The sequence below is a fragment of the Aethalodelphis obliquidens genome, unplaced genomic scaffold (genome assembly GCF_003676395.1).
Source record: "Aethalodelphis obliquidens isolate GAN/ISIS:26980383/991018 unplaced genomic scaffold, ASM367639v1 scaffold6, whole genome shotgun sequence".
In the NCBI taxonomy this organism is placed as follows: Eukaryota; Metazoa; Chordata; class Mammalia; order Artiodactyla; family Delphinidae; genus Aethalodelphis; species Aethalodelphis obliquidens.
In genome coordinates this window covers 13,421,544-13,448,451 of record NW_020837950.1, presented here as the reverse complement: position 1 = coordinate 13,448,451, position 26,908 = coordinate 13,421,544, and the positions used below count along the sequence as shown (strand labels likewise).

At 45.2% G+C, this 26,908-nt stretch overlaps 1 protein-coding gene across 9 annotated transcripts in view; it reads left to right on the top strand.

Moving 5' to 3' along the window:
* TBC1D1 (TBC1 domain family member 1) overlaps nucleotides 1-26,908 on the top strand; it is a 231,246-nt gene that overhangs the window by 77,646 nt on the left and 126,692 nt on the right. Inside the window, exon 1 of one of the 9 annotated variants that reach the window (XM_027103181.1) lies at nucleotides 11,417-11,627. The exons of the other annotated variants lie outside the window; for them this stretch is intronic. Within the exon in view, the coding sequence (XP_026958982.1) occupies nucleotides 11,598-11,627 (30 nt within the window). The 5' untranslated portion in view covers nucleotides 11,417-11,597. Of the gene's footprint in view, nucleotides 1-11,416; nucleotides 11,628-26,908 lie in introns of those variants that run through there. 9 annotated transcript variants of the gene reach the window in all.

Sequence of the window (26,908 nt, the reverse complement as noted above, 5' to 3'; positions counted from 1 at the left end):
CTCATTACATCCCACCATCAACTCAAAAGTCTAAAGTCCAAAGCCTCATCTAAATATCATCTAAATCAGGTATGGGTGAGAGTCAAGATATGATTCAACCTGAGGCAAATTCTCTCTAGCTGTGAACCTGTGAAATCAAACAAGTTACGTATTTCTGGAGTACAATGGTGGGCCAGGCGTAGGATAGACAATCCTATTCCAAAAGAGAGAAATCAAGAGAGAAGAAGGTGATAGGGCCCAAGTAAGTCGAAACTACAAGGCAAACTCCATGAGACCTTAAGCCTTTAGCATAATCCTCTTTGGCTTGATTCTCTGCCCGTCAGCCCCACTGGGGCACAGGTCCCACCTTCTGGACACAGTGGGGCAGAAGTTCTGCCCTTACAGCTTTTCAGGGAGGCGTCTGACCCCCAGGGCTCTGGGAGGTCCAGCCCCCATGGCTTTGGAGTCGTGAGCATTAATGAGAATATATGAAAGCACTTGGCGTGTAACACGTGTTCAGTGGATGTTGTTCCTTCCTGACCCTCGATCTTGGAGAAGGAGTACCTCAAACAGGAGGCAGGTGACCCCTCCTCCACTGTACTGTAGGCATTTGTTCTTGTCATCTTTTCCCCTGAGGCAAGAAACCAACTGTAGGTTGGAAAAGTTCCAAGTTGGCACCCTTGAGACCTTGAGACTGGGGAGCAGGTATGTTTCATTTCTACCCTGACCCTGAGCTAAGGCTGCCAGGAACAAACTCATCATGGGCATTTAATTTAGTACATATTCCATAGCGTTCCTGAGGGAAGGTTGGAAGGGACCTTGGAGATCATGAGTCTAACCTCCAAAATTCAGAAGGTGAAAACAGGTCCAGAGATTCAACATGAGCCGCCTGAGGTCACACAGCCAGTCGTGGGCAAGTAGAAGTTAGCTGTGCGCACCTGGACGCCCAGCCCCCTGTTCCTCGTGGGCTGTCTCTGAAGCCACATTGCCTCTGCAGACAGAAAGGCTCCAAAGGGCTGGGTGCAAATCAATCTGGCCACTTTAGATAAATTCTGACCATCACCTGAAGGTTGAATTTATCTTCACCTCACTCAGAGCATAACCTCTACCATGTTTGAAAAACTCCAGGTGAGGAGAGCCGTGTTCAGGCTTCGCCACTTACAAGCAAGAAACGGAAGGTGATTCCAACACAAATGGAAAAGAGAAGCCATTTCCTCCTTCTTGTATCTTCTCAGCCTTTGCATTTCCTGTCAAAGCCAACATAAGTTATGTACCTTCTCCAGCTGTGTATAGAGACCAGGAAGCAGGTGCTGGTTTATTTTAGAACGTATGCATTCCTTTGCTAAGGAGTGAGCCCAGAGAGACTGTTTAATCTTAAAGTTTTTAGAGGGGCATGGACCTAAGAACATAGCACGTGGATCTTAGCTTCTGGAAAGTATACTCGTTCAGTGCACCTGAGCGTTGTGTCGAGCAGAGTCAGGCACACGCGTCTTGGGGAGGTGTGAGTGTACATGGCTCGGTGGACTTTTTATCGGAATCTCAAGCTCTGGTGAGGAAACAGACTGTTTTGCATGACTGCGCAGAGTGCGTGGCTCTGTACCAGGCACAGGTATCCAACACGGAAGAGTCACTCTGCCCCTTTCTGGGAGCTTGCTGTGCAGTTCTGATCCAAAATATGGAAGCACACACACAAAATACTGAGAGCATTGACAGAGAGTTTCACTGATGTTTAAAACTTGGTTTTTTTCAGGGGTTTTTAAAGAGCAGTTTTAGGTTCACAGCAAAATTGAACAGAAGGTATTTCCCATATAACCTCCCCCCCCCCCCCCCCCCACCAAATGCATAGCCTGCCGCGTTATCAACATCCCTATCCCTCACCAGAATGGTACATTTGTAACAGTTGGCAAACCTTCACTGACACATCATTATCACCCAAAGTCCATAGCTTACATTAGGATTCACTCTTGGTGTCGTACATTGTATGGGTTTGGACAAATGTATGTATATGCATACATACATCCATAATGATGGATACGTATCCATCATTATAATACCATACAAAGTACTGTCACTGCCCTAAAAGTCCTCTGTGCTCTGCCTACTCACCCCTTCTCTCCCACCCCCAACCGCAGGCAACCACTGATCTTTTTACTGTCTCCATAGTTCTACCTTTTCCAGAATGCCATATATAGTTGGAATCATGCTGTATGTCGTGTTTTCAGATTGACTTCCTTCACTTAGTAATGTACATTCAAGGTTCCTCCATGTCTTTTCATGGCTTGGTCACTCATTTCTTCCTAGCACTGAATCATATTCCATTGTTTCTATGTACCACAGTTTATTTATCCATTTACCTCCTAAAGGACATCTTGGTTTATTCCAAGTTTTGGTAATCATGAATGAAGATGCTCTAAACAGCGGTGTGCAGGTTTTTGTGTGGACATAAATTTTCAACTCAGTTGGGTAAATAACAAGCAGTGCGATTGCTGGATTGAAACATAACACTTTTAAAGAACTGGATGAAATTGAACAAATAAATTGTTTTAGAAGTGAGAAATCACTCTAATCAAGGGTAAACTAAACCACCTTTTTGTGGGGAAAAAAGGAAATTATGATTTAGTATGAAAGAAGGGGAAAAGGAAGCTTTGGTCTGATTTTTATTCACTAATAGATTTGACCAGGAAACAGGAATTGACATTTTTCAGTCTATTTTTTTAAGGAAAAACATAACTTTCAGTGTAGGGAAAAAAAAAGTTATTTTCTGGTGAAATTAGTGCTATGCTAAGTGGTGTTTTTCATGTTCCTATTATAAATTATAATTAAAATATCTGAGTTGAAACCTAAGCATCTCTGTTTAGTTTTAACACAGGGTGAGGATATCAAAAATCTTTTGACTCCAAATTTTCACTGTGTTTTCTTTTATGAGCTCTTTGCCACTGGGTTTTTCCATGAATTTGAAACATGTGTGTGCAATACTTTGGAAAGATTATTTGCTTAAACTTTATAGACTGAGCTAAAAATAGAGAAACACTGTTTCTATTTTTGGAATGTCTTACCAGCTAGAAAGTGAACACAGTTACTGTATATATTAAGCAAAATATTGAGATGAGAACAGATATTTCAATAGCAAAATATATTAATTTAGCTGCTTTTGAAATGTCACAGTGAAACGAATTGATTGTTATTTCTACTGAAGAGAGAAGTTTGCGTCATAAAGTAAATTCTGTTCTAGTAAGACTGCTGAGTGCAGAAAGAAAAAACGGCAACCCCAAAATGTTCACTGGTGTGAACTTTATTTTGGGGGGGATTTGTACTCTCTGGTTCCCTCTAGAGCTCTAGAGTTACAAGTTCAATGGCTCCCTTTTTACACTGCAGAGACTTCTCAGGATTTCTAGCTGGGCTTCATCCAGTTTTTATTTATTTATTTATTTTGGCTGTGCCTCGCCGTTTGCAGGACCTTAGTTCCCCGACTAGGGAATTGAACCTGGGCCCCTGGAAGTGAAAGCGCCAAGTCCTAACCACTGGACAGCCAGGGAATTCCCAGCCAGCTTTTAATTTTGCAATGTAGTGAAGGTGGCTGGAGCTTGAGAACACTAAAAATGTTCTCGTGAAATTTGTTCACTGTTACTCTGGCTAACAAACTACAACTTGATGCACAAAATCAAAACATGACATCAGAGACCTTAATTTAAACGTTGACACAGCTCTATCAAAGTAGAGTGTTCTTCAGCTAATTCCCTGAATTTACTGTCTACCTCCAAATAAGTCTTCACAAAATGTATCTTTCCACTCTGTACTTTCACTTATTCACCAATTTATTGAGCATTCTTTGCTTTCAGGTTGGTCTTCAAATAGTCTTGCCACCCAAAGACTCCATTTTGAATCTGGCATCATTTAAAATGTGAGTACAAGTGTGTGCTTGAGAGAAAGCAAGAGATGTAGACAGGTAATGAGACACAGTATGTGTGGGGAAGAGAAAAGCGACCTTAGCAGTGTGAAATGAGCAGGATCCATTTCTTAGTGAGGAATATCTGAACTCTCTGAAAGTGTGACAGGCTAGTAATGCTTGTGCACACCAAGTCTCTGCCCGGAATGACAGGAATTTACCAGCGAAACTTGGGTGATTCACGGCATGGCTTATAGAACGAAAGTAACAAATGGAGCACAGTCATACCGCTAGACATAGCAACCCATAAAAAGGGAGAGGAAAACACTGAGATATGTCAGGGGGCCCACCCGTGCCAGAATTAGTTTTGGCTAACGCACAATCTCTTCTTTGCTCTCAACTGTTTGTCTATAAACCCAGCCATGAACTTGAGATCTCCAGCCCATCACTTCTGTTCTGTATTTACAATAGTCATACTGTATTAGGGGTCTCCAGAAAACCAGAACCAATAGGATATATTAGAGAGAGAGATGTAAGAGGAGATTTATTATAGTAATTGGCTCATGTGGTTATGGAGACCAAGAAGTCCCATGATCTGCCATCTGCAAGCTGGAGAACCAGGAAAGCCAGTGGTGTATTTCAGTATAAGTCTGAAGGCTTGAGAATCGGGAGGGCTGATGGTGTAAGTCCTGGTCTGAGTCTAAAGGCCTGAGAACCAGCAGCACTGATGTCTGATGGCAGGAGAAGATGGCGGTCTCAGCTCAAGCAGAACAAGAGAGAGAGAGAGAGAGAGAGAGAGAGAGCTTTCTCTCTTCCTCCACCTTTTTGTTCTATTCAGAACCCCAATGGATGGGATAATGTCCACCAAACATTGATGAGCGCGATCTTCTTTACTCAGTTGACCAGTTCAAATGCTAATCTCTTCCAGAGACACCCTCACAGACACACCAGAAATAATGTTGACCAGCTATCTGGGCAGCCCTTAGTGACACGTGAAGATTAACCGTCACACATACCCATCATTAACCTAGGACAATCACTGCTACTGCTGCTACTGAAGTTTCTTCTTCTCCTCCTCCTCCTCCCCCTCCCCTCCCCCTCCGCCCCTCCCCTCCCCATCCCCCTCCCCTCCCCATCCCCTCCCCCTCCTTCTTCTCCTCCTTCTTCTTCTTCCCCTCCCCCTCCTCGTCCTCCTCCTCCTCCTATAGCTAACATCTGCTAACATTTCCTAAGCACCTACTGTGTGCAAGGATTCAGTCTGAGTGCTTTATATGCATCCCATTTAATCCTGAAACTAGCCCTTTGAAGTGTGGGTTCCATTATTATACAAGCTTAGGGAGATAATTTATGTAAAGTCATTAAACCATCATCACATAGAGGGATTTTAAAAATTGAGATATAATTCACATGCCATGAAATTTGGGGGTTTAGTATATCCACAAAGTTGTGTAACCATAACATAACCACTATCTAATTCCAAAATATTTTCATCACCTCTAAAAGAAACCTCATACTCTTTAGCAGTCACTCTCCATGTTTCCTGCTCCCCAGTCCCTGGAAACTACGAATCTTTCTGTCTCTTTTGATTTGTCTATTCTGGACATTTCTTTTAAATGGAACTATACAATATATGGTATTTTGTGTCTGGCTTCTTTCACTTAGCATAATGTTTTCAAGGTCCATTTACGTTGTAGCATGCATTGGTACTTTATCACTTTTTATGACCAAATAATATTCTGTTGTGTGGGTACACTATCCATTCATCAGTCGATGGACATTTGGGTTGTTTCCACTTTTTAGCCATTATGAATAATGCTATTGTGAACATTCATTACAATTGTTTTCATAGACATATGTTTTCAATTCATACAGAGGGACTTTTTTCATGACTTTTTTGGATTTGATAGTATCTCAGCAAATATTTCTTCTGGGGACTTCCCTCGTGGCGCAGTGGATAAGACTCCGCGCTCCCAATGCAGGGGGCCGGGGTTCGAACCCTGGTAAGGGAACTAGATCCCACGTGCGTGCCGCAACTAAGAGTTCTCATGACACAGCTGAGGAGCCTGCCTGCCGCAACTAAGACCCGGTGCAACCAAATAAATAAATAAATATTAAAAAATATATTTTTTTTCTGGAAACAAATTTTTATGCCAGTGAGGATGACTGCACACCCCCAAACTACCATTTACTAAAATGCTCTCTCTGCAATGTGAGCTCGATTTCTGTTCTATCTGTCCTGGTAAGGCTTGATTTTCAGAGATGAGCACCAATCCTTCATGCCAGCTGGTCCTTCTTCCTGGAAACCCCGCTCCCTCATCTCCATCTGTAAAAGTCCTGATGTCTTCCAGCCAGGATGCCGGCTCTTCCTTTGCAGCCGGAAGTTATCTTTCATTCCTTTGGGACTCGGTGGAGCTTCACCTGGGCCCTTCTCTTGGCGCTTTTCACTCTTCCCTGCTACGCTGTGTGCCTATGCTTCAGGGATGATCATCTTTGCTATTCTTTGCTAGGACACGTGTTTGCTTTACACAATAGGTGCTAATGAATATTCACGAGCTGAGTAGATTCTTGATCAGTTGCTGTGCTATCGTGATTTATAACAGGAAATATATTTTTGGGCTTTGTCCCCCTTTCCCTCCCGAACAGAGCTCCTAAAACCCTTGGAATTTCCTGCGAAGAGAACAATGGAGGTGTCTTTTGTTATGTTAATCAGTTGACTTTTGGAAAGCCCCTAGGTCTCTTTAGCATGCAGGTTGGTTGCTAGGGGAACCAACCTTGTGATTAGAGGGTTGAAACCTTCAGTCCCACCCCCTGAACTCGGAGGAAGGGAGAGGGGCGGGAGAGTGAGTTCAATTGCCAAAGGCCAATGATGTAATCAATCATGCCTATGTATGAAGCCTCCATAAAAACCCAAAAGGATGGGGTTTGGAGAGCTTTGGGGTTGGTAAACAGGTGGATTTGAGGAGAGGTATTTGAGAAAGAGCATGTTCCCCCCGCCGCACCTTGTTCCCCATAACTTGCCCTGTGCATCTTTCATTCTGCTGTTCCTGAGTTATATCCTTTTATAATAAACTGGTGATCTAGTAAGTAAAATGTTTCCCTGAGTTCTGTGAGCTACTCTAGCAAATTAATTGAACCCAAGGATGGGGTCGTTGGAACCAGTTGGTCAGAGGCACAGGTGACACCCTGGACTTGGGATTGGTGTCTGAAGTTGGGAGGGAGGGCAGTCTTGTAGGACTGAGCCCATATTCTTTGGGATCTGATACAATCTCCAGGTAGATAGTGTCAGAATTGAGTTGAATTGTAGGACACTTAGCTGGTGTCCCAGAATAGCATGGTGATGTGGAAAGAAAAGCCAAAACAAAACACATTGTAACTGCCGTTAGAATCCTAGTTACCAAGTGGTTGTGATTCACTTGAAACCAAGTCCAGTTTCCTTGTGGAGTTGGTGTCACAATGGCTCTATTTTTAACCAGGTCTTGTGGTGGGGAGGAACAGGCTGCAGAGTGAGGTCATGCTTCCTACCTCTGCGCCCTCCACATTTCAGTTGGTGGAGAGCAGCCTGTCAGCATCTCCTGAACTCTCAGGAGGTATTACTGTCCTTGACCCTTGCTCCTCTTCAAAGGAGGAACACAGAAGGGCAGGAGTGTCAGATTTATTCGGGGAGTTATGGTCAGGCTTAGTAGATGAGCACCTCTTCCAGTTCCTGGGTTGACCCCCCTTTTTAGTCGTCCTTTAATGTCTCAGGAAAACTGATGGTGAGACATTAAAGCTTCCTTTTAAAGTTACTTAGTCTCAGATTTTCTGTAGATCCTACTTATTTAGATCTCTGCAGTCCTATTCAGATAGGCCTATTGCTCTCCACAGAGCAGCTGTTTTTTGTTTTTTTTTTAAACAAGGGATCTAGAACTATGCAAGTGGTTCTCAATCCTGGCTGATAATCAGAATCTCTCTCTCTCTCCCTGCCCCCCCTCACTCACTCACTCTCTCTCTCTCTCTCTCTCACACACACACACACACACACACACACACACACACACACACACACACGATACACACTCCTCCAAGCTCACACATTTTGCTTGGCTGGGTGGAGTGTTTTAATAATTGAGCATGCATTCTCCAAGATGCCACAGTTCATTCATTCCTTACTGTCTCACACCTGGCCCTCTGCACACATTTATATGACCTACCTGCTCTTTGAGGTCTCTGAGCATTCCACCCTGCCACAGAGCAGCCATATCATCTGCCCTCCTTCCTCACCCACTCACCTTGTCATCACAGGTAACTCTGATAGAAAATCAGGGCTGGGAGCCATCAGCATCTTTGAGGAATGATTATTCTGTCTGTAAGCGTTCTTGATGCTGGCTGAAAAAGAATCAATGGGGAGCTATTGAAAATTACCCATGCCCCCTCTACGTACAGTCCTTCCCTGGGGAAATATACAGTTTCTTAGAGAAGGATACATTTTTCAGATGGGAGAAATAGATTTTAAGGAAAATTGTTTTGAATGTGAGATCTGTTAGATTGTCTGATGTAAAAGTTTCCCTTTAATGAACTTCCAGATTACAACAGAATTTCTGTTGGCAAGCTACATGTTGGCAGGGAATGAAGAACTTTCATGTAATATTTAGTGTTAGAGCCCCATACGTTACTATCAAGTCCACCCACTCGACAGGTTCTTACTTTCCCATTAAATGAGTGATTCTGCCCAGATCAGGCAGGGAGACCTGGAGCAGATGGAGATGGAGACCTTAGTCTAAAATCATGTAAGGTTTAGGCAAGTGCAAACCAGAAACTGCAGGAGACTCCACACTGATGTGTATATACATGGAGAATTGGGTCCAGGTTTAGTTATTTAATAATTAATTAATTAATTTTTGGCTGCATTGGGTCTTCATTGCTGTGCGCCGGGTTTTCTCTAATTGTGACAAGCGTGGGCTACCCTTCATTGCGGTCATTGCGGTGGCTTCTCTTGTTGTGGAGCACAGGTTCTAGGCGCACAGACTTCAGTAGTTGTGGCACATGGGCTCCGTAGTTGTGGCTCGCGGGCTCTAGAGCGCAGGTTCAGTAGTTGTGGCACACGGGCTTAGTTGCTCCACGGCATGTGGGATCTTCCCAGACCAGGGCTCAAACCCGTGTCCTCTGCATTGGCAGGAGGATTCTTAACCACTGTGCCACCAGGGAAGTCCAGGGGTCCAGGTTAAAACAATGAAGCCTGGATGTCCCTACTTCACCTGTCATATTTTAAGTGTCATATTCAGGATTTAGTCTTAACCTTTTTTTGTGTGCAAGAAGTGCAATTTTCCTTCTAAATTTAATGTAATTTTTCTTTTTTGCCTTCTTACCTCCTGCTGAAGAAGTAGAAAGTTTATCTCAGTCAGTTGGAGGTAATTCAGGTTTCTGTAGTCCATTTCGGGTTCCCCTCATCCTTTCCCCTGAGTTGCTTCTCAGTCCTGGGCATTTTCGTAGAGCTCAGGCTAGGGATTGGAGTGATGGTGTGTGATGACATTTGTCAACCGTCCAGCTTATCATGCCTGGTCCTCAGCTGCCCAGCCACTCCCATCACAACGGTGTTGCTTCCCCGTAGTTCTCCAGGTCTCCCTCTGCTGAGCTAGTTCACGCCATCGCAAGGACGAAGGACAGTTTTAGCTGTTCTCTCAAGGGGCTGTTGGTCTGTTACATTGTTTTAAGGCCAATGTCAGTGGATCTCATATACTAGTGCATTTCAAACTTTATGTATATCCTAGCCACCTGAAGTCATGGTAAAATGAAGGTTCTGACTCCGTAGGACGGGGTATTAGGGCAGGGTCTGAGAGTCTGCACTTCTAACAATTGCCAGGTGATGCCAAGGCAGCTGGTCCATGAATCACACTTTGAGTAGCGAGGCTGTAGTGGCCATAAAGGCTCTTACTTTGAGGGAGCTCTCAGCCTCTATCTCTTCCGCTTGCTTGGGGAAGTAATGTGATAACAGAGAAAGATTTGGTTAAATGGCTGCAAATGCACTCCCATTTTCCACCTCTTAATTTCTTTTGGGAACATCACTGCTGAAAAGAATGAAAGAATAGCACTTCCCTAAGATGCTCTGAAGGCCCTTTTCGAGTACCCAGGTAGGCTTTGTTAGAATGCTATCACTCTTGACTTTCACCATGCCTTTATCATTTATCTTGTTCCCATGTACCCTACCTGGGAGGAGAAAAAAAGATGACACCCCTCCCTCCACCATGGTCCTCTCTTGGTATTTATGTCCTTGTGTAATCCCCTCACCTTGAGTGTGGACTAGACTGAATGTGGCAGAAGTCTTGGGATGTCACTTCTGAGATTAGTTTATAAAACCATTGACTTCCTTCTTGGACACGTGCTTTTTCTTGGATCACTTGTGCTAGGGGATGCAGGCTGCCATATTGTGAGCAGCCCTACGGGGAGATCCACATGCTGCAGGAAGAAACTGAGGCCTGAAGTCCAAGAGCCTGCAAGGAACTGAATCCTGGGAACAACCATGAGCTTGAAAGTGGGTCCTTCAGTCCCAGTCTTGAGATGACTGCAGCCCTGGCTAACAGACCTTGAGTCAGAGGGACCAGCTAAGATACTCCCCGGATTTTTGACCCACAGAAACAGTTGTTTCCAGCTTCATAGTTTTGGGGTAATTTGTTATGCAGCAATAGATAACGAATATACCCACCTAACTCAGATGCCAGGCATTTGGGGAACTTCATTAAAATGTCCTACTGGCCTGTCATGAAGATAAGGCACAATTAATATGACAAGAGGAAAGAAGCAAAATTATGGGGTTAGGGCGGCTATTTGGCTTGAGGAACTCAGTGAGTGGCTCCCACATGACACATTGGTTATTAATGTGTCCTTTGGCCTTTTTTTATTTTTTCAAAGTGCAACTCTTGGGTGTCTGAGTTCGAAACTCAGCTTAACCTCTGTAGCTATAAACTGACTACACTGCTTATCATCTTGCCTTGGGAGAGAAGAAAACTGGTGAAACCAACATTTCTCACGTTGCTGAAACCTCCCAGCTGGCAGGCACTGAAGGTTCTTTTTCCACCGCCCCTTTTCTAGTCTCAACAGCTGAGTTTTCTGGCTCCAAGAAAACCACCTTTGATTATATAAAGGTATTAGGAGTTAGGGGAACACTAGCCCTTTTGTTACCAGCAATCCGGAGCGTTTAGGAAGAAACGCTGCGGGGGCGACAGTAACCCCTGGAACGCTGGGCGGGCTTTGTGTTCGCTCCAACTCTGGGGCTTTTACCGAACCTCAAGGAGAGGAATTCTTAGTTTTCTGAAAGTTGGGCGAAACGGACCCCAGAGGCCTAGAAAGCCGCGTCCCTAGCCCTTAGGGCTTACGACTCCTCCCCCAGTAGCCGCGCAGCCGGGGGCGTCCCGAAGGAGGGCGACCCCCGCGGGTCCCAACTTCCCGCCGCGAGCCGAGCGTGGGGGTGGGCGGGGTGGGGGCGGGGTCGGCCGCGCTCCCTCCCCTCCGCTCCCCTCCCCCACTCTCCCCACCCACTTCCCTTTCTCGGCCGGGCAGCCCTGCGGGCGCGACCTCTCGGGGCAGTGACGAGCGGGGAGGAGCCCGCCGCCGCCGCCGCCGCCGCCGCTGCCGCTGCGGAGGGAGCCATGCCCGGGCCCCGCCGCGCCCCGAGCCCGCCCCCGGCTGCCCGCCGCCCCTCGGGCCGGCGGCGGGAGTGAGCCGGAGCTGCGGGCGACGAGCCTCCGCCCGGCCCGCGATGTCACCATTGTTCAGCTGGGTGGCCAAGGTAGGCGGCGTCGGGGCCGGGTCGGGACGGCGCCCTTTACAGTAGCTGACGGCCCGGGAGCCGGCGTCCGGGCAGGCGCGGCTTGGGGAACCTTGGTAACCGTCGGGCCGCGGGGAGTCCGGAGCACGGAGAGCGCCCGCGGCCTTGGGGGGGAATCCGACCGCGGCGGGGGCGCCCCGCTGCCCGAGGACGCCCCGCTGCCTGAGGACCGCTGCCGGAGAGCGGCCAAGGCGGCCCGGGCCGTTCACCAGGTGGTTCTCATTCATTAGCCTTTCTTCCCCGTGGGGCGAACGGGCCAGTGGCGTCACGCCCATTTCACAGGTGGGGAGAGTGAGGCTCGACGCAGGGCGCGTGGGCTTCTCCGGCTCCCGAAGTCCCCCCACCCTCACGCCGCGGATTCACCGCGAGGTGTTTCTCGGCGGCGGGACCTCGCGCGTCAGCCTCCCGGGTACAGGTTTGTGCTTGGTTGTCTGGGATAGTGCCCTGAGGATTCCCGAAGGCTGAACTTGGTGCGCTTAGAGGATGTCTGTCTTTTGTTTTTAACTCGCTGGTTTCCAGGGGCAAGTTTTGGAGTCTGAATTTTAGTACATGTGCTGCCGAAGCGAGCACGGAGTCTGAATTTTAAACGTAAGTTCTTTCTATTTCCTTAAAGTTTATTTTCAGAACGTTGGCGCCTTCAGAATCACTAAGCGTTACGTGTCCGGGCCAATTCTGCTATCGCAAAAATGAAGGGATTGGAGTGGATTTCTAGAGTTCTCATCAGTTTGAGAAGGCAGTAATAGAATAATATCCTCCCGGAGTACCAGGTGTTTGTGTGTTTTGAATGATGCAGCTCTCAAAGCTTCCACAGGTCGGCGGGTTAATGGGGCACCTTCCTCGCGCCCCACAGGCTCCTCTTTGCCAGCCCCTTCGCAGAGCTCGCTCTTGGTGTATGGCAGGTTGGTTGAGCAATAAACTCATAATGGGAGAACCTGTTAGCCGTTCTGTGACCCTTTACAAATAATAGTTAGGTGGTATCTCTAGTTATGATGCAGCGCTTTTGGAGTGTTAAAGTACATTTTTATAAATACCTATTTATGAGACAGATAAAGCTTTGCCTATCATTTAAGTGGTAATAAACTGGAGACACAGAAACCGGATAACACTAGTTACTAGACGGGCACTACCCATCCTCACCAGAATCTTCACTCCCTGAGACATAGCTAGTAGTAAAGTGAAGTGACTTTCAAACAGGTTGTGAGTTGTTATAAGGTAGTTTTGAACTGAAGAAAAATTAATAATGCCCAGGTTTTCTGGCTTGAAGTGATAGCTAATTGGCTTTTATAAATAATGCTAAAATTTAAGAATGTTATATAGTTTAAAAAGTAATTCAGGGTGTGTATATTACTCGGTTGAGGATTTGAGTCTCCTTTTGTTATACACTGCAAGGCCAAAAGGAGGAAAAAAATAGACTCATTGTGTTGTTTTATTCGAAAATCAAGAGGTAAATCTAAGAACACCTTACTGCTAGTAGTTTTATAGTTTTATTTACTTTCCTAAAACATATTTAATAAGATCCTTTTCACTTATAGGAGTGAGGTGGACTTTTGTTTACATTGGCCTACAGAGGTGACAGTGAAAACAGCAAGTCAAAGCCTTACTTAAAAAAGAAATCAAGGATTGTCAGCTTTCTGCAACTGGCAATACTTTTGAAAAGCTCATGTAAAAAATGAACATGTTGATAACTTGATCTGAGTTCTGAATCATGTTATTCCAAATTTGTTTAAACTACAGAACAACAACAAAAAACTATGAAATGTTTTTCCAGTAAAGTTATGTCAGTTGTCAGCATAATTTTAAAAAGTGTAGTTCTTTTGTATTTCATTTTTTCTAGGTGTTGTGCTATTGGAAATTGCATCCTGTAATTGATTTTTGTAGACAGTGTGTTATTCTGTGAGAGCTTTTAGAATATGAAGGTACTCTTTGAAAGTTCATTTCTTGGGGTTATAGCTTGTAAGAGTGGCTTTCTGTGGAACCTGTTTGGTGTTCAGTTCAGAGACAAGTCATTAACACACTTTGCATTTTAGACGAGGAAATGTTTTAAAAGTATAAACAAGAGGCACAGATAATACACAGAACTGCATACTCCCAAAGTGCATTTATATTAGATTTTAGAATGACCCTTCAAGAACACATAAATGCATATGAGCACACACCTCACACAAACACTTGCACATCAAATTCCTGCTTTGACCTTTGTAAACTGCAGCCCAGCACCTGTTAGGGAAGAAAGGGAGTGGGTGTCACTTGATGCAGGTGGTTACCTGAACGTTAACTTGTTTTTCTTGGGTGATGCATTAGTAGTGTGTGAATACTGAACATGTAATTTCATGGTGTAAGAATAAAGCCAAAATAAGGAAGAATTTTATTTCAAAGAGATTATCTGTTAAGGGAAAAATTAAGATACACTTTTTAAAATTAGACGTGTTCTGGAACATTAAGGCAGGTGTGCATTATATTAAAATGAGGCCAGGCTTATAGAGGTGCGGTTTCTTGATTAGTCTTTCACTGGGGACACTGGAGTTTGTTTTTTGTTTTTTTTGTTTGTTTGTTTGTTTTTTTGCGGTACGCGGGCCTCTCACTGTTGTGGCCTCTCCCGTTGCGGAGCACAGGCTCCGGACGCGCAGGCTCAGCGGCCATGGCTCACGGGCATGTGGGATCTTTCCGGACCGGGGCACGAACCCGTGTCCCCTGCATCGGCAGGCATACTCTCAACCACTGCGCCACCAGGGAAGCCCTGTTTTTTTTTAAAATAAATTTATCTATTTATTTATGGCTGTGTTGGGTGTTCGTTGCTGCGCACGGGCTTTCTCTAGTTGTGGCAAGCGGGGGCTACTCTTCATTGCAGTGTGAGGGCTTCTCATTGCCGTGGCTTCTCTTGTTGGGGAGCACGGGCTCTAGGCGCGTGGGCTTCAGTAGTTGTGGCACGTGGGCTCAGTAGTTGTGGCTTGAGGGCTCTAGAGCGTGGGCTCAGTAGTCGTGGCGCACAGGCTTAGTTGCTTTGCGGCATGTGGGATCTTCCTAGACCAGGGCTGGGAACCCCTGTTCCCTGCATTGGCAGGCGGATTCTTAACCACTGCGCCACCGGGGAAGTCCCAACAGTGGAGTTTTTACGTAGATTACAGTGTATAAATAAAAACAAGTTTCTCACGGTTTGTGATTTTAATACTAAGTCCACAGACATCCCTGGCGGTTCTGAGTATTTCTGTTGATCGTTTCTATGCCGCCACTTACGTATTGGTGAAGACTAACAGCAACAGAACTGCCAGGTAACTTTCTGAATTTCCTAGGATCTGCACCCGCCTGTAAAGATGATGGCTAACATTACTGCTAGTATCTCAAATTAGTGGATTTTAAAAATATCTGTGTCAGTTTATCAGATGAAATGGAAAATGGGACCTAAATATAGCTAAATTTACTGTGTTCTCAAATCCAAGTCCAGTTTCATATAGCTCATGCCTCGTATTAAGCTATTTTCCAGTGCTTACATATGTATTCATCAGGTATTTAGTGGGTGCCTTCTGTGTACCAGGCACTGTTCATGCCCTGAAGGAGTTAGTTCATTTTGTGCCAAAGGTTTATCTTTTAAAAATGTGCGGGCCTTCCCTGATGGTCCACTGGTTAAGACTTGTGCTCCCAATGCAGGGGGCCCGGGTTTGATCCCCGGGCAGGGCAATCGATCCCACGTGCCGCAACGAAGATCCCGTGTGCCTCAACCTAGACCCGGCGCAGCCAAATAAATAAATATTTTAAAGATGTGCACACTGAAGCTTTTTAAGCCAAATATTTAAAAATGCATTAGGGAAGGAGTCCTTTTGTAAACTTGTACTCAATCACTGATTAATATTTTATGTAAAACCAGGTTTTTCATATTTTGGCTTTGCTTAAAACATGGGTTTTATAGCCATTATTCATTCAACAAGTTATTTAACAAATGTGTTCAACACGGATACAGTTATTGAGTACCTACTATTTGCCGGGTACTGTTTGAGGAGCTGGAGTTGAGCAGTGAACAGGCAGACCAGGTGCCTGTTTTCATGGCGTTCAAATTCGAGGTGGGAGAGACGGTGAAGAAAGAAACAAGCCTAAGCAAGGTAATTGCAGATGGTGGTGAGTATTAGGAAGGGAAGTTAGCAGGGTGGTTCGGTTGAGAGTGCGTGGGGCCTGGGTGGCAGGAAGGTGGCTTTTCACTGGAGCGGTGAGAGGGCCCTGAAGATGTTCCGGGGGGAGGGAGCAGCAGGGAACAGGCCTGGAGGTGGGCCTGGTAGAGCAGCAGGAAGAAGGCAGGCGAAGCGCGGAGAGCTGGGCCCGGAGAGCTGGGCCCTGAGTCGGGGAGGGCTGATCTGGGCCAGGCTCTGCAGGCACTGTGCGGGGTTTGCTTGTAAGTGCTGTGGGCTTGAAAGCGAGGAGTGATGTCTGCTTTGGGTGGAAGCCAAGGGCACCGCTTAGGAGGCTGGTGTGGTCAGGCAGGAGGTGGTAGTGCTACCTCAGATACATATGAAATGATTGTGACCCAGCGTCTGAGCCTGGTGCAAATGACCGAGTAACCAACTGCTTCTTCTGTGTTGAATACAAGCACAGTTTGTCCTTTGCTCAGCTGCCTCTAACCACAGCTTGCAGGCACACTTGTGTCCTGGCTTTGGGCTTATTTACTTACCTTTGAGGTTTCCTGCAGACTGGATCAGCCCACCTTGGGTGCCTCTGACCAGTTGGACTTATTTTGCCTGTTAGCGCACAGCAGCCTTCCTGAAGGTGTGAATCTGCCTGTAGCTAGTATGTAGGTGGTAGTTCTGTTGTCTTGCTTCAAGTCAGTCTGATGTCGGTTTGTTGCTGAGGTTGTGTCCTAGGTTGTGATGGAAAATTTTAAAATATGTATTAACATTTTTTTTGTCTGTAGACTTATATTACTTTTAATTAGTACATGTTTGAGTTGAATGAAGAGGGAAGAACTTGTCGTAGTCAAGCCACTCCTTGAATTTGAAAAATTTGCTGCGTCTGCTAAGTGGAGCTGGTGTAGCCCCAACCAAGATTTCAGCGGCGCTCCTGTGGGGTGCTTGTTGGGTAGTGGCAGCAGCCTCTCTCTGCGCTTCGGGAGCTCGAGTTGCTTAGAGTGACAGTAATTCGGGCACAGATTGGTTTTACGAGTAGAGAATGGAGAAAAGCAGGGGTAGAAACCCCACCTAATCCACAACGGAACACTGCCTGGAGCAGATCTCATAATGAGAAAAAAGCAAATTATAGTTTGTTCTCCTGAGACAGATTTGCTAATCCGATCTTAGCCTAAATGTGCCTCTGCAGTGATCTTCCATTTCTGACTGACTAAGCCCTTCTCGGCTTCATCCCTTCCCTGAAGCATCTCTCGTTCCTTCATTCACCGATTGGATGAGCATACTAAACTGGGAAGAAAATAACCCGTAGGCATTTCCTCTGCCCTGGAGGAGCTCCTCTGGCAGGGAAGGGTAGACATCAGCAAGCTGGGCTGTGCCACGGGAGAGGCTGGAGGGGCTCCTGCCCCTTCCCGAAGGTGGCCAAGGAGGAGGTAGCCGGGGAGGGGCAGGGTGTGCCGGGGTAGCACATGCAGAGGCCTGCAGGCGTGTTGAGGAACCTCAGTGACGGGCTGTTGGTCAGGCTGGCAGGAAATCTGCTGTAGGGGGTAGCAGAGGGTGAGCTGAACAGATGTGCTGGGACGAGGGTGTGCACGGCACACAGACCCCTTCACAGGAGCTGGCATTTTATCTTGGGGCAGTGGAGACCCCTTAGGGGCCAAAGCTGATCTCTCCGCAAACTCTTGTAGCTGCGTCGTCTATCCTGTGTATCCTTCGTTGCAGTTATTTGAATATTTTACCTCCTTAGCCTGTAAGCTCTATGAAAACAGAGGTGGCGTTGTCATGTATACCAGTGCATACAGATCGCTTCATCTTGTTAAAACGTAGTTCTACTTTAGTAGGTCTGGGATGGAACTCAAAATTCTGCATTTCCAACAAGCTCACAGGTGATGATGCTAATGCTGCCAGTCTGGGGACCACACTTTGAGGAGCAAGGTTCTCAGTTTAAATATTTTCTGTTATACCTACTATTAGACATGGGAGCTGCTCATATTTTTTAGAACAAATGCCATGATTTCAGAATAGTCACTTGTGTCTGGGAGGACAATAGTAGAAATAGTGTCCCATGAAATAAAACTTAAAAAAAAAATCAACAACCTTGAAAATTGGGTGTTTGGAGAATAGGAGTGAAAGGAAAAATTTGCATTGCATACTCTTGCACTGTTTAAAAAATTTGAACATTTTAGGTATTAGCTATTCAGCTTATCAAATTTAAAAAATACTTTGGTGGCCTTTCCTCTTTTTCAGGATATTTAACTTTGCCCCAAATACCATTAGGATATTATAATAGACGAGGCATCACATTATTATTGAAAAATAGACTCAAATTGCCCCCTTTCTGTTTTTAAATGGACTTTATTTTTTGAGCAATTTTAGGTTTATGGCAAAATTGAGCAGAAGGTACAGAGATTTCCCATGCAGTCTCGGTTCCCATACTTGGAAGAGCCTCCCCTATCATCAGTATCCCCAGTCAGTGTGGTACATTAGTCACAATTGATGAACTTGCATTGACACATCATTATCACCCAAAGTCCATGTTTTACACTGTGTTTTATTGGCGTTGTACATTCCATGCATTTGGACAAATGTGTAATGGCATGTATCTGTAATATCACACCGAATAGTTTTCCTGCCCTAAAAATTCTCTGTGCTCTGCCTATTCATCCCTTCCTCCTTCCAACCCCTGGCAACCGCTGATCTTTATAGTTTTGCCTTTTCCAGAATGTCATATAGTTGGAATCATAAAGTATGTATCCTTTTCAGATTGGCTTCCTTCACTTAGTAATGTACATTTAAGTTTCTCCAGTGCCTTTCATGGCTGGATCACTCATTTCTTTTTAGCACTGAATAATATCCCATCGTCTGGATGGACCACAGTTTATCTATTCATCTACAGAAGGACATTTCAGTTGCTTCCAAGTTTTGACTGTTATGAATAAAGCGGCTATAAACATCCTAGTGTGGGTTTTTGTGTGGACATACGTTTTCAACTCCTTTGGGTAAACATCAGGGAGAACGATTGTGGGATCATATGGTGAGAGTAAGTTTAGCTTTGTAAGAAGCTGCCAAAGTGTTTTCCGGAGTGGCCGCACCCTTTTGCGTTTCTCCCAGCAGTGAATGAGAGTTCCTATTGCTCCACATCCTCCTCAGCATTTGGTGTTGTCAGTGTTCCAGATTGTGGCCATTTGAATAGGTGTGTAACGGTATCTCATTGTTACTTTAATTTGCATTTCCCTAATGATATGTGATGTGGAGCCCTTCCTTTCTTTTGATAACTTTTAAAGAGTAGAAATAATAAATTAGTCTTTTTGAATCTTATTTCATAATATGTGTATTGGTATTCAGGAACATTTATAAAAGTTACAGAAAAGGAAAAAATTATTTGGTTATATTTGTGAACCTAGACTTAAGTACCTTTCATTTTTCCATTATTTCTGTTACCTCTGTATTTGCTATTGGAAGAGTGATGAACCAGCAGTCTATACTGTTTGTTAGATTTATAAGAAAGATGTGATGAAAAAGAATTTTCTTAGTTTTCATGACCTTTGGTACTTATGCAGATTATTTTTATATCTGTCACGTGTTACGATGGGATTAGACTCACAGGGCTTGTTCACTTTGGTTGAGCTGGGCTAAGTTAACTGCTGAGCCTTTCTCACCTATAAAATTAATAATGTGTTCTGTATTTATCTCTTTTTTATAGGCCCTATTTTAAAATAAAATAATGTAAAAATTTGCTTAAGAAATTATGAAGAGCATCTGCAAATGTAAACTATTTAAAATGTGGTTGAGTTTGCAGTTTAAGTCCGTGGTTCTTCTTGAATGCGTGGTGGTAAGTGCTGTGGATCCAGAGAAGAGTAGGACAGGCTCAGCCTTTGAGCAGCTTGCAATTTATCAGGGAGCGGGCCCCTGTGAAGATAATTTAATTTAGTGCAATAATACAGTTGTATACACAGGGGGTCACTCAGCTGGGGAGTCTGGGGAGACTTTAGAGGAGAGGATATCTGAACTCAGTCTTTATTTATTTATTTATTTGTTTTGGCCACGCCAGGTCTTAGTTGCGGCATGCGTACGGGATCTAGTTCCCCTACCAGGGATCAAACCTGGGTCCCCTGCATTGGGAGTGCGGAGTCTTTCCCACTGGACCACCAAGGAAGACCCTGAGCTAAGTCTTTAAAGAAAGATGATTGAGTTGTAGGTCATCGATGTGATAGATTATGAAAAAGAATAGTTAGGATATACTCTTGGTAGTTTTCTAGCATGTTTTGGAATTATTCAGGGTTGCTCTCTAACTCTGTTCGCCTTTCTTTTGAGACGAGTGATTTTTTAACCCTTAAGGATGGCATGTCACATTAAGTAAACTACCCAGATACAGGGAGATTCAGAATTAAGAGCAACACTTTGTTTCATCCCAGCACACCCTAGGGCATGGACACACCTGTTGGTAATTGTGGCGTGGTGGTCATTCTGGTGTAACGAGAATATAATTCTCTTTTCTACATGAGGAAACAGACTCAGGGCAATTAGGTGACAATATAGATCATATAGCTAGTTGGGGCAGAACTAAACCCAAGGTCCCGGACCCCTGGGTTTTGCACACCTTGTTAATGTTGCCTTGCTGATTTGCTTGTACTTTTCTCTCTAAATTATTTTACTAAAACCAAAAGTATGCATGTCTATCAATAGGTTGTAGTTAAGAATATTTTATTTAGTCACCTGACTTTATGCATGTGCATTTCAGAGTAGGTCAAGGGGCCTGCAAGGAAAAAGGCAAAGGAAGGAAGCATGAAGTGAGTAGTCTGTTGGGGTGGATGGAGATTCTCTGACATGACACATGAAGGGTGTCATTGTCATAACTGCTCAAGAGCCTGGGAGGCCTGGCAGTTGTGTGAACTGTGTGTAGGAAGAAACCAGGGCCTGAGTATTTCAAGAGAGTGCAAGTTGCCAAAGTCCAGTGTGTTGACATAGCTCCCCCAGTACTGGGCTCCTGTCCCCAGGAGGGCATCCTGTGGGAGATGAAGCAGGTGTGTGCACCGCATCTATTCTCCTCCAGTAAGGGAGAGTGAGTTTTCTCAGAGAAATGTCACTTGCAGAGTGGATTTATAGTGTTGACGCAACCGTGGAAAGGAAGAGATGATTACATTTTTGAGCAGTTAATATGTGCCAGCCATTGTTTTGGGAGTAGTCAGCTTCCAAGTAATCCTGGAAGTAGTGGTATTATTCCTTCCCTCCTTTTTTGGGAAAGATGTATGAAGAAACTGAAGTTCACAGAAGTTAGGCAACTTGTCACTTGTCTTAGCTATTAAGATTAAAGCTTGAACTGTCTGGTTCTGAATTCATGTTTTATCTGTTGTACCTATGCTACCTCTGTAATAAGTGGATTACAACACATGTTCAGGATTTGAAACAAGGGTGGTCAGAACTTAGAAAAATACCCTTTCCCACTGAAAGACTGAACTTTTTTTTCTCCCATTGGTGAGAGGTAAAAAACGTTCAAATTGGCTGCTTTTAAAAATAGGTGTATAAGATTGAAGCTATTCAAGAAGGAGCTCATATTTTTTGAATGCCCGAATTTCATGGTGTTCTTGGTTAGGGAGGGAAGAAGACAGGAAATAAGAGGAAAATCACCAATAGATAATTGAAGATGGGTCAAAATTGGGGAACGTTAGGGCAATTAAATGAAAGACTGAAAGAGGTCAGTTTTGAGGTGACCTTGAGGCTGAGTTTTCAATTTTTTGACTTGAGTTTTGAGCTTTAGAGAATTATCACTCATTATCTGATGTTCTTTTGCAAGCACCATGGAACCGTTTTGTAGTTATTCAGCTTCTCTGGAGAGTGCTCTTTATGTTAGGAATTATTCCAGAGCATCCTGCCACAGTGGCATCTCCTCCAGCCTGCGACGGGACACCAGACGGGAAGTTAAAGGCATGGGTTGGAGGCCCAGGTTTGCCTGTGTTGCTGTTTAGCCTTGGCTCGATGCCATGGGAGTGGTGATCTCTGCCCTGCTGCCCAGCACGTAGTCCTGTTTGGGTGTCACATGAGATGAGGTGAGTGAATGTAAACTGTCAAGCAGTCTTTAGGGTGAGCTCGTCTAGGCAATGGGGTGGATGTAGCCGTACGTTTCCATTAAATTTCTTGACTTACACTTCAGGTTACACTTCCCTGGGCCTTTGGTCTCATAGAACATCGTGTTGAGTGATCACGATGATTGTTCTCAGTGTGGAATGTCTCTGTTACTGCAAGTCAGGGTGGTCATCTTAGACTGTCCACCTCTGATAAGGAAGAGAGGGCCCCTGGAGCCAGTGGCCTGGGACAGATCCCCTTTCCATGTGGTCCCAGTGGAGATGCCACCTTGGACACGTCACTTCTGTTTGTGCATGAATCTGTTCATCCTTAAAATTGGGGATAAGAGCCATATTCCAGGCTGTTGAGGATTTATCCACATAACATACTTAGAACAATGTCTGGCTGAGATTAAACACTTAATAAGAGTGAGCCATCACCGTCATCTTCTTCATTGCATTTAGGGGGTGGAGATGACCTTTGCAGTTGCTTATTAGTTCTGTTCCCTCTTTTGAAAGATGATAACATTGGGTCCTCCAGAGGTGAAGTGGTTTCCCCAAAGTCACAGCTGAGATTGAAACAAGGTGTTCTGACTCTTAGTCCAGAGCGCATTGCAGCTCTTTGCATCACTTGGTACTCAGCATGATACTGAGACTTTTTCCTGTTGTTTTATCACATTCTTCATGAATTAAACATAAGCCGTGGTTCACGAGTACAGAACGAGAGCAAAATGCTTTCGTCAGACCACAAGTCATTTAGATCCGATAAGGGGATAGAGGGGCAGAGAGAATTACACAGGCCTCTGCCACCAGCTGCCTGTGTGACCTCACCCAGGGTCACAACTCTCCCTTGATTTCCCCTTCCCTAAAATAGAGGTAGGGAGCAGCTGCCGCACTGTTTCTGAAGTACTTTTCATCTCTCAAAATACCGCGAAGAATTTCTTCACTGTCAGGGCTGTTAAAGTCCAGGAAATAGTGTGCCAACCAAAGATGTAGATTCTCCAATTTTGGAAAACTTTAAAAATAGGAAGGAAGTTTATTTGTTTAGCAGAGTTCATAACTGTAGGCCCGCCGAAGGCAGAGCCTCAGCCAAATGAGTATTTTTGGGAAGTTCTTTTCACAGGGTGGACCCAGAGGAAATCAGTCATTAGGTGAAAATAAATCGTAAGATCTTTGAGACAGTATTTGCTTAGAGACATTTACACATGCTATTGTGATGGTCTCTATTGTGTCAGGCTTTTTGTTTTCTTACACATGTAAGTTTCCAAATTTAAAATATTAGAGCTTTAATTTTGTAAAATGTGACTTCAGAAACACAAACCATAAACCTGCTTATGAGTAATGAGTTTGTGGCCCCTTGTGTTTGATTATTACCAGATTAATTGTATAATGAGCATGAAGTTTGCTAGTGCTTTTGGTATGGTCAGAACCCTCTTATAGTTCCCAAAATAGCCATATTACTGTTTCTAGGTGAATGGAAGGGATTCTCTTCCCACATTTGAAAATGTATGAATTTAGAGTACACTGGAGTTTCAGTCAAGGCAGTATCACCCAATTTTAGGGTAGCTGAAAGAACATGGTACCAGAGTTTGATTTCTATGAATTCTGTAGTGTTTAAACTAGTTGAGATTGTAATCTCTGGATCTTTTCCCCCAGACGGAAGAGCTCAATGAGCTAGACCACCAAAGCATACGTACGATACTGTATTCATTATTTTGCAGTTACCACACTACTTAGGGGAGTCCTGTGGTATTTCCAGATATTTTTGGCCAAGAAATACAGCTTCTCTTTCAAGTTCAGTGTCAGTCACCACACATTGATTGTGCATCTTCTCTGTGCCAGACACTTGGGACACAAATGAGAAAGACACAATTCCTGCCTCTCGGAGGGGAAGGTGGGTGTGTGCAGTGGTCCTTACACAGAAGTCCCACAGTCCAGTGGGCTGGGGGGGGTGCTCAGCCTCTGAGTAGTCTTCTGGTACACGGAGGTAATAATTTTCCAAATGCAGTAAATCCCACTTGACAGTCTCCCTGTTGACTTTAATCAGCAGGCATAGTCAGAACCGATTGTACACTGTTAACTTAAATGTTGTCCTTCTCAAAAGGAGCCAGAGATGTGGTTTGGATGTAGGTGTTAAGAAAAGCCTGTATATAGTGTCCTGGAGCACCTCTCTCTGCAGCTTTTCGAGGCTCTGTAGATGTAACAATTTTTTGCTTTAATCTTGATTGAATAAACAGGCAGTAGAGTGCTGCCGGCTCCTCTCTTTGGGGGAGAGGGTGAGTCTGCTCTCAAGCCCTTGGGGCAGACCCCAGGCTGGGCAACAGAGTCCTTCACATCCACATGGTATTAGCAGTTAAACTGGAAGGTGTAACCAGTGGGGCTTGTGAGTCTAAGAGAAATCCCCTAAGTCACAAAAATGTGGGCACTGTGCTCTTTTTTTAATTTGGTGGGCTTAGAGGTTTTAGTCTAATAAGGACATTTCAAGCCGAAGTCTCTATTTCATCCTTGTTAAAAGCAAATCACGGGGACCTGGTGTGGTCTAGAAAAAGAGCCCTGAAGGGGGGAGGTCTGGCTCTGTCCAGCCTGGCCTGTGACTGGAGGCCTGTCGTTCCAGGCCTCTGAGGCTCTGTTTCCTGAGAAAATGAACAGATTAAATGAGCGGTTTTTGAGAGTCCCATCCAGGGGGTGAGCAGGAACGCTTGACCGGAAGAAGCAGTACGAGCAAAGGCGTGGAGGCGGACATCCGAATGAGCAGAAGCCCAGGATGTGTGTGAGTGGAGCTCAGTGGAGCTCCCTCCCTGCCAAAGACGGTGAATTAGGGGGTTCACAGGGAAGAGGTGGTTGGAGCACCCGCGTGGAGGGCTCGGCAGATCAGGCTGCGAGGTTGGGATTTTGGTAGTGATTGGAGCCCTAGAAAGTTTGTGGAGTGGTAGGCTGATGTGATCCAAGCTGGCCTTCTGGAAGACGAGGCTGCCAGTGGAGAGTGGGCGGGCGGGTTTATATGCCGGGAGAAGCCAGAGGCAGGGCTGGGGGTCTTGCTGTGGTCTGAGTTAAGTGCGGGCCTAGACCAGTGCTTGAGGTTTTGGGCTCCTAGTGAGAGACTGTACCTTGATGGCTTATTGAAAAATGGAGCAAGAGAGAAGATTAGAAGGCACTTTCCAGGCTTTCAAACTACTTGCCTGGAAGGCATTTGGGAAACAAGGAAATGAGAGAGACCTGTTTTAGGGCAAAGAGGATGAGCTTGACTGGGATGTTTTAAGGTCAAGGTGTCCAAAGTCTGGATGATTCTTAGAGAGGTGATTAGAAATTTGAGTCAAGTTTAGGAATGAATTCAGACCTAAGACGTACACTAAATTATCTTTGTCGGCCTTGGGGCAGTGGGTGAGGTCCCTGGAGATAGAGTAGAGAGAAAAGCAGAACCCTATGAAGGGTCTTCCCTGAGATGCCTGTGAAATGGAGGTGCATTTTACTAATACAGTCTAAAGGAGAGAATTACCCTAACAAGATTTCCTTATCCCTCCCCTCCCCTTAGGGCTTATCTTTATTTTATTTTTTTCCTCTTACCCTTGTAAACCAAGATGAAGTCCCACTTTTGGAAATGTCTTTTGGATTCAGAGACTGCAGTTCCTGCTTGGTAGGTGGAATGTAGAGATCAGAGTTGAGTTTTAGCGAGGCACAGAGGCTTCTCGCTGCCCGTGAGCCGTCCCCTTGGCATGGGAGAAACGACAAAGCCTTGGACGCATTCCCAAGCAGCTCTTGGCCGGCACAGCCGAGCCTTTATCTCTTGTCAGCCTTGGTTTCGGTGTTGGTTCTCTAGGAATGTTCCTGATTGTAAAATATCTGGTCTCATGAAGATGAAGTCAGTCGAGGACCCTGGGGGAGTGGGGGCGGGGAGGAGGAGCCGCACGGTCAGACTCCACAGGTTGGGAGGTGCGGCTCCGGGGCGCTTGGAGGGGGCAGGTCCCGATGTCTGTCTGTTGGAGGGCCCTAGACTCGGGGGCTTGGAGGTCTGAGCCGCCTGGCTGTGCTCCCCGCACCTCCCAGGAGGCTCAGCGTCCCCAAGACGTCCCTGCCCTTCTACACAGCTCAAACGGAAAGACAGATTGTTGTATTCTGAGCAGAACTCTCTCTCACTGTGTCTCACCTTCTTTCCTTCCCATGAGAGAGAGAGAGAGAGAGAGAGAGAGAGAGAGAGAGAGAGAGAGCGAGAGAGAGAGAGAGAGAGAGCGCGAGAGAGAGAGCGCGTGAGCGAGCGAGCGAGCGAGCGCGGGAGACTGTGCCTTTTCCCTGCGGCAGACTTGCAAAGGCAGTGGTGAGTTTCCATCTTCCCTGCCCGAGCTGCAAGCCCATAGCTCCGTCCTCCAGCCTCCGTTCGTGGATCTGCAGGCACCTTGCGACTCTTACTGCCTCTGCTTTTAAGGTCTTCTGAAACCGAAAATGAAACTTGCTGTGTGGCATGATGGGCAGGGAGGACGGTGGTGCTGTGACCCCTTTAACGCAAGGATGACATTTCTCCTACTGCCATAGGCTTTTCTTTCCTTTTTCATTCTTTTGATATCCAGGCTGTTCTGTTGGCTTATCCTGGGCTTACAGTCAACTAAAATCTGTAAATCTTTTTCACATGAACTTTGGCAGGCTGGGTCTACCCTGTGGGTACTTTCCCAGCTGAGAGTTTATCATATTTTATACATATCACCATGTTCCTGATGTTGGTATTTTTTTGGTATTTTCATTCTATTAGCCAATTTATTTATATAGCATAGTAGGATTTTGGAACTGGAAGTGATTTAAAGAGTACTGCAGTTCATTCCCTTCAGTGTGACACACGAGTCCCTGGTCTTGGAGAAACTGCCAGTGGAGGGATGGTTGGGTGCTTGGACGAGATCGGATTTTCATTCTCACGTACCAGGAGTGTAGGTGGGTCAGGGAGGAGGAGAACCGTTAGCTGAGGGCTGGGCGCCGTTAGGAATTGACACTTGGACAACTTCATTCTATGTGCAACTTTACACTGTTTCATTTTCGTCTTGTGTCCTTTTCTTTCTTTTTCTTTTCTTTTCTTTTTTTTTTTTTTTTG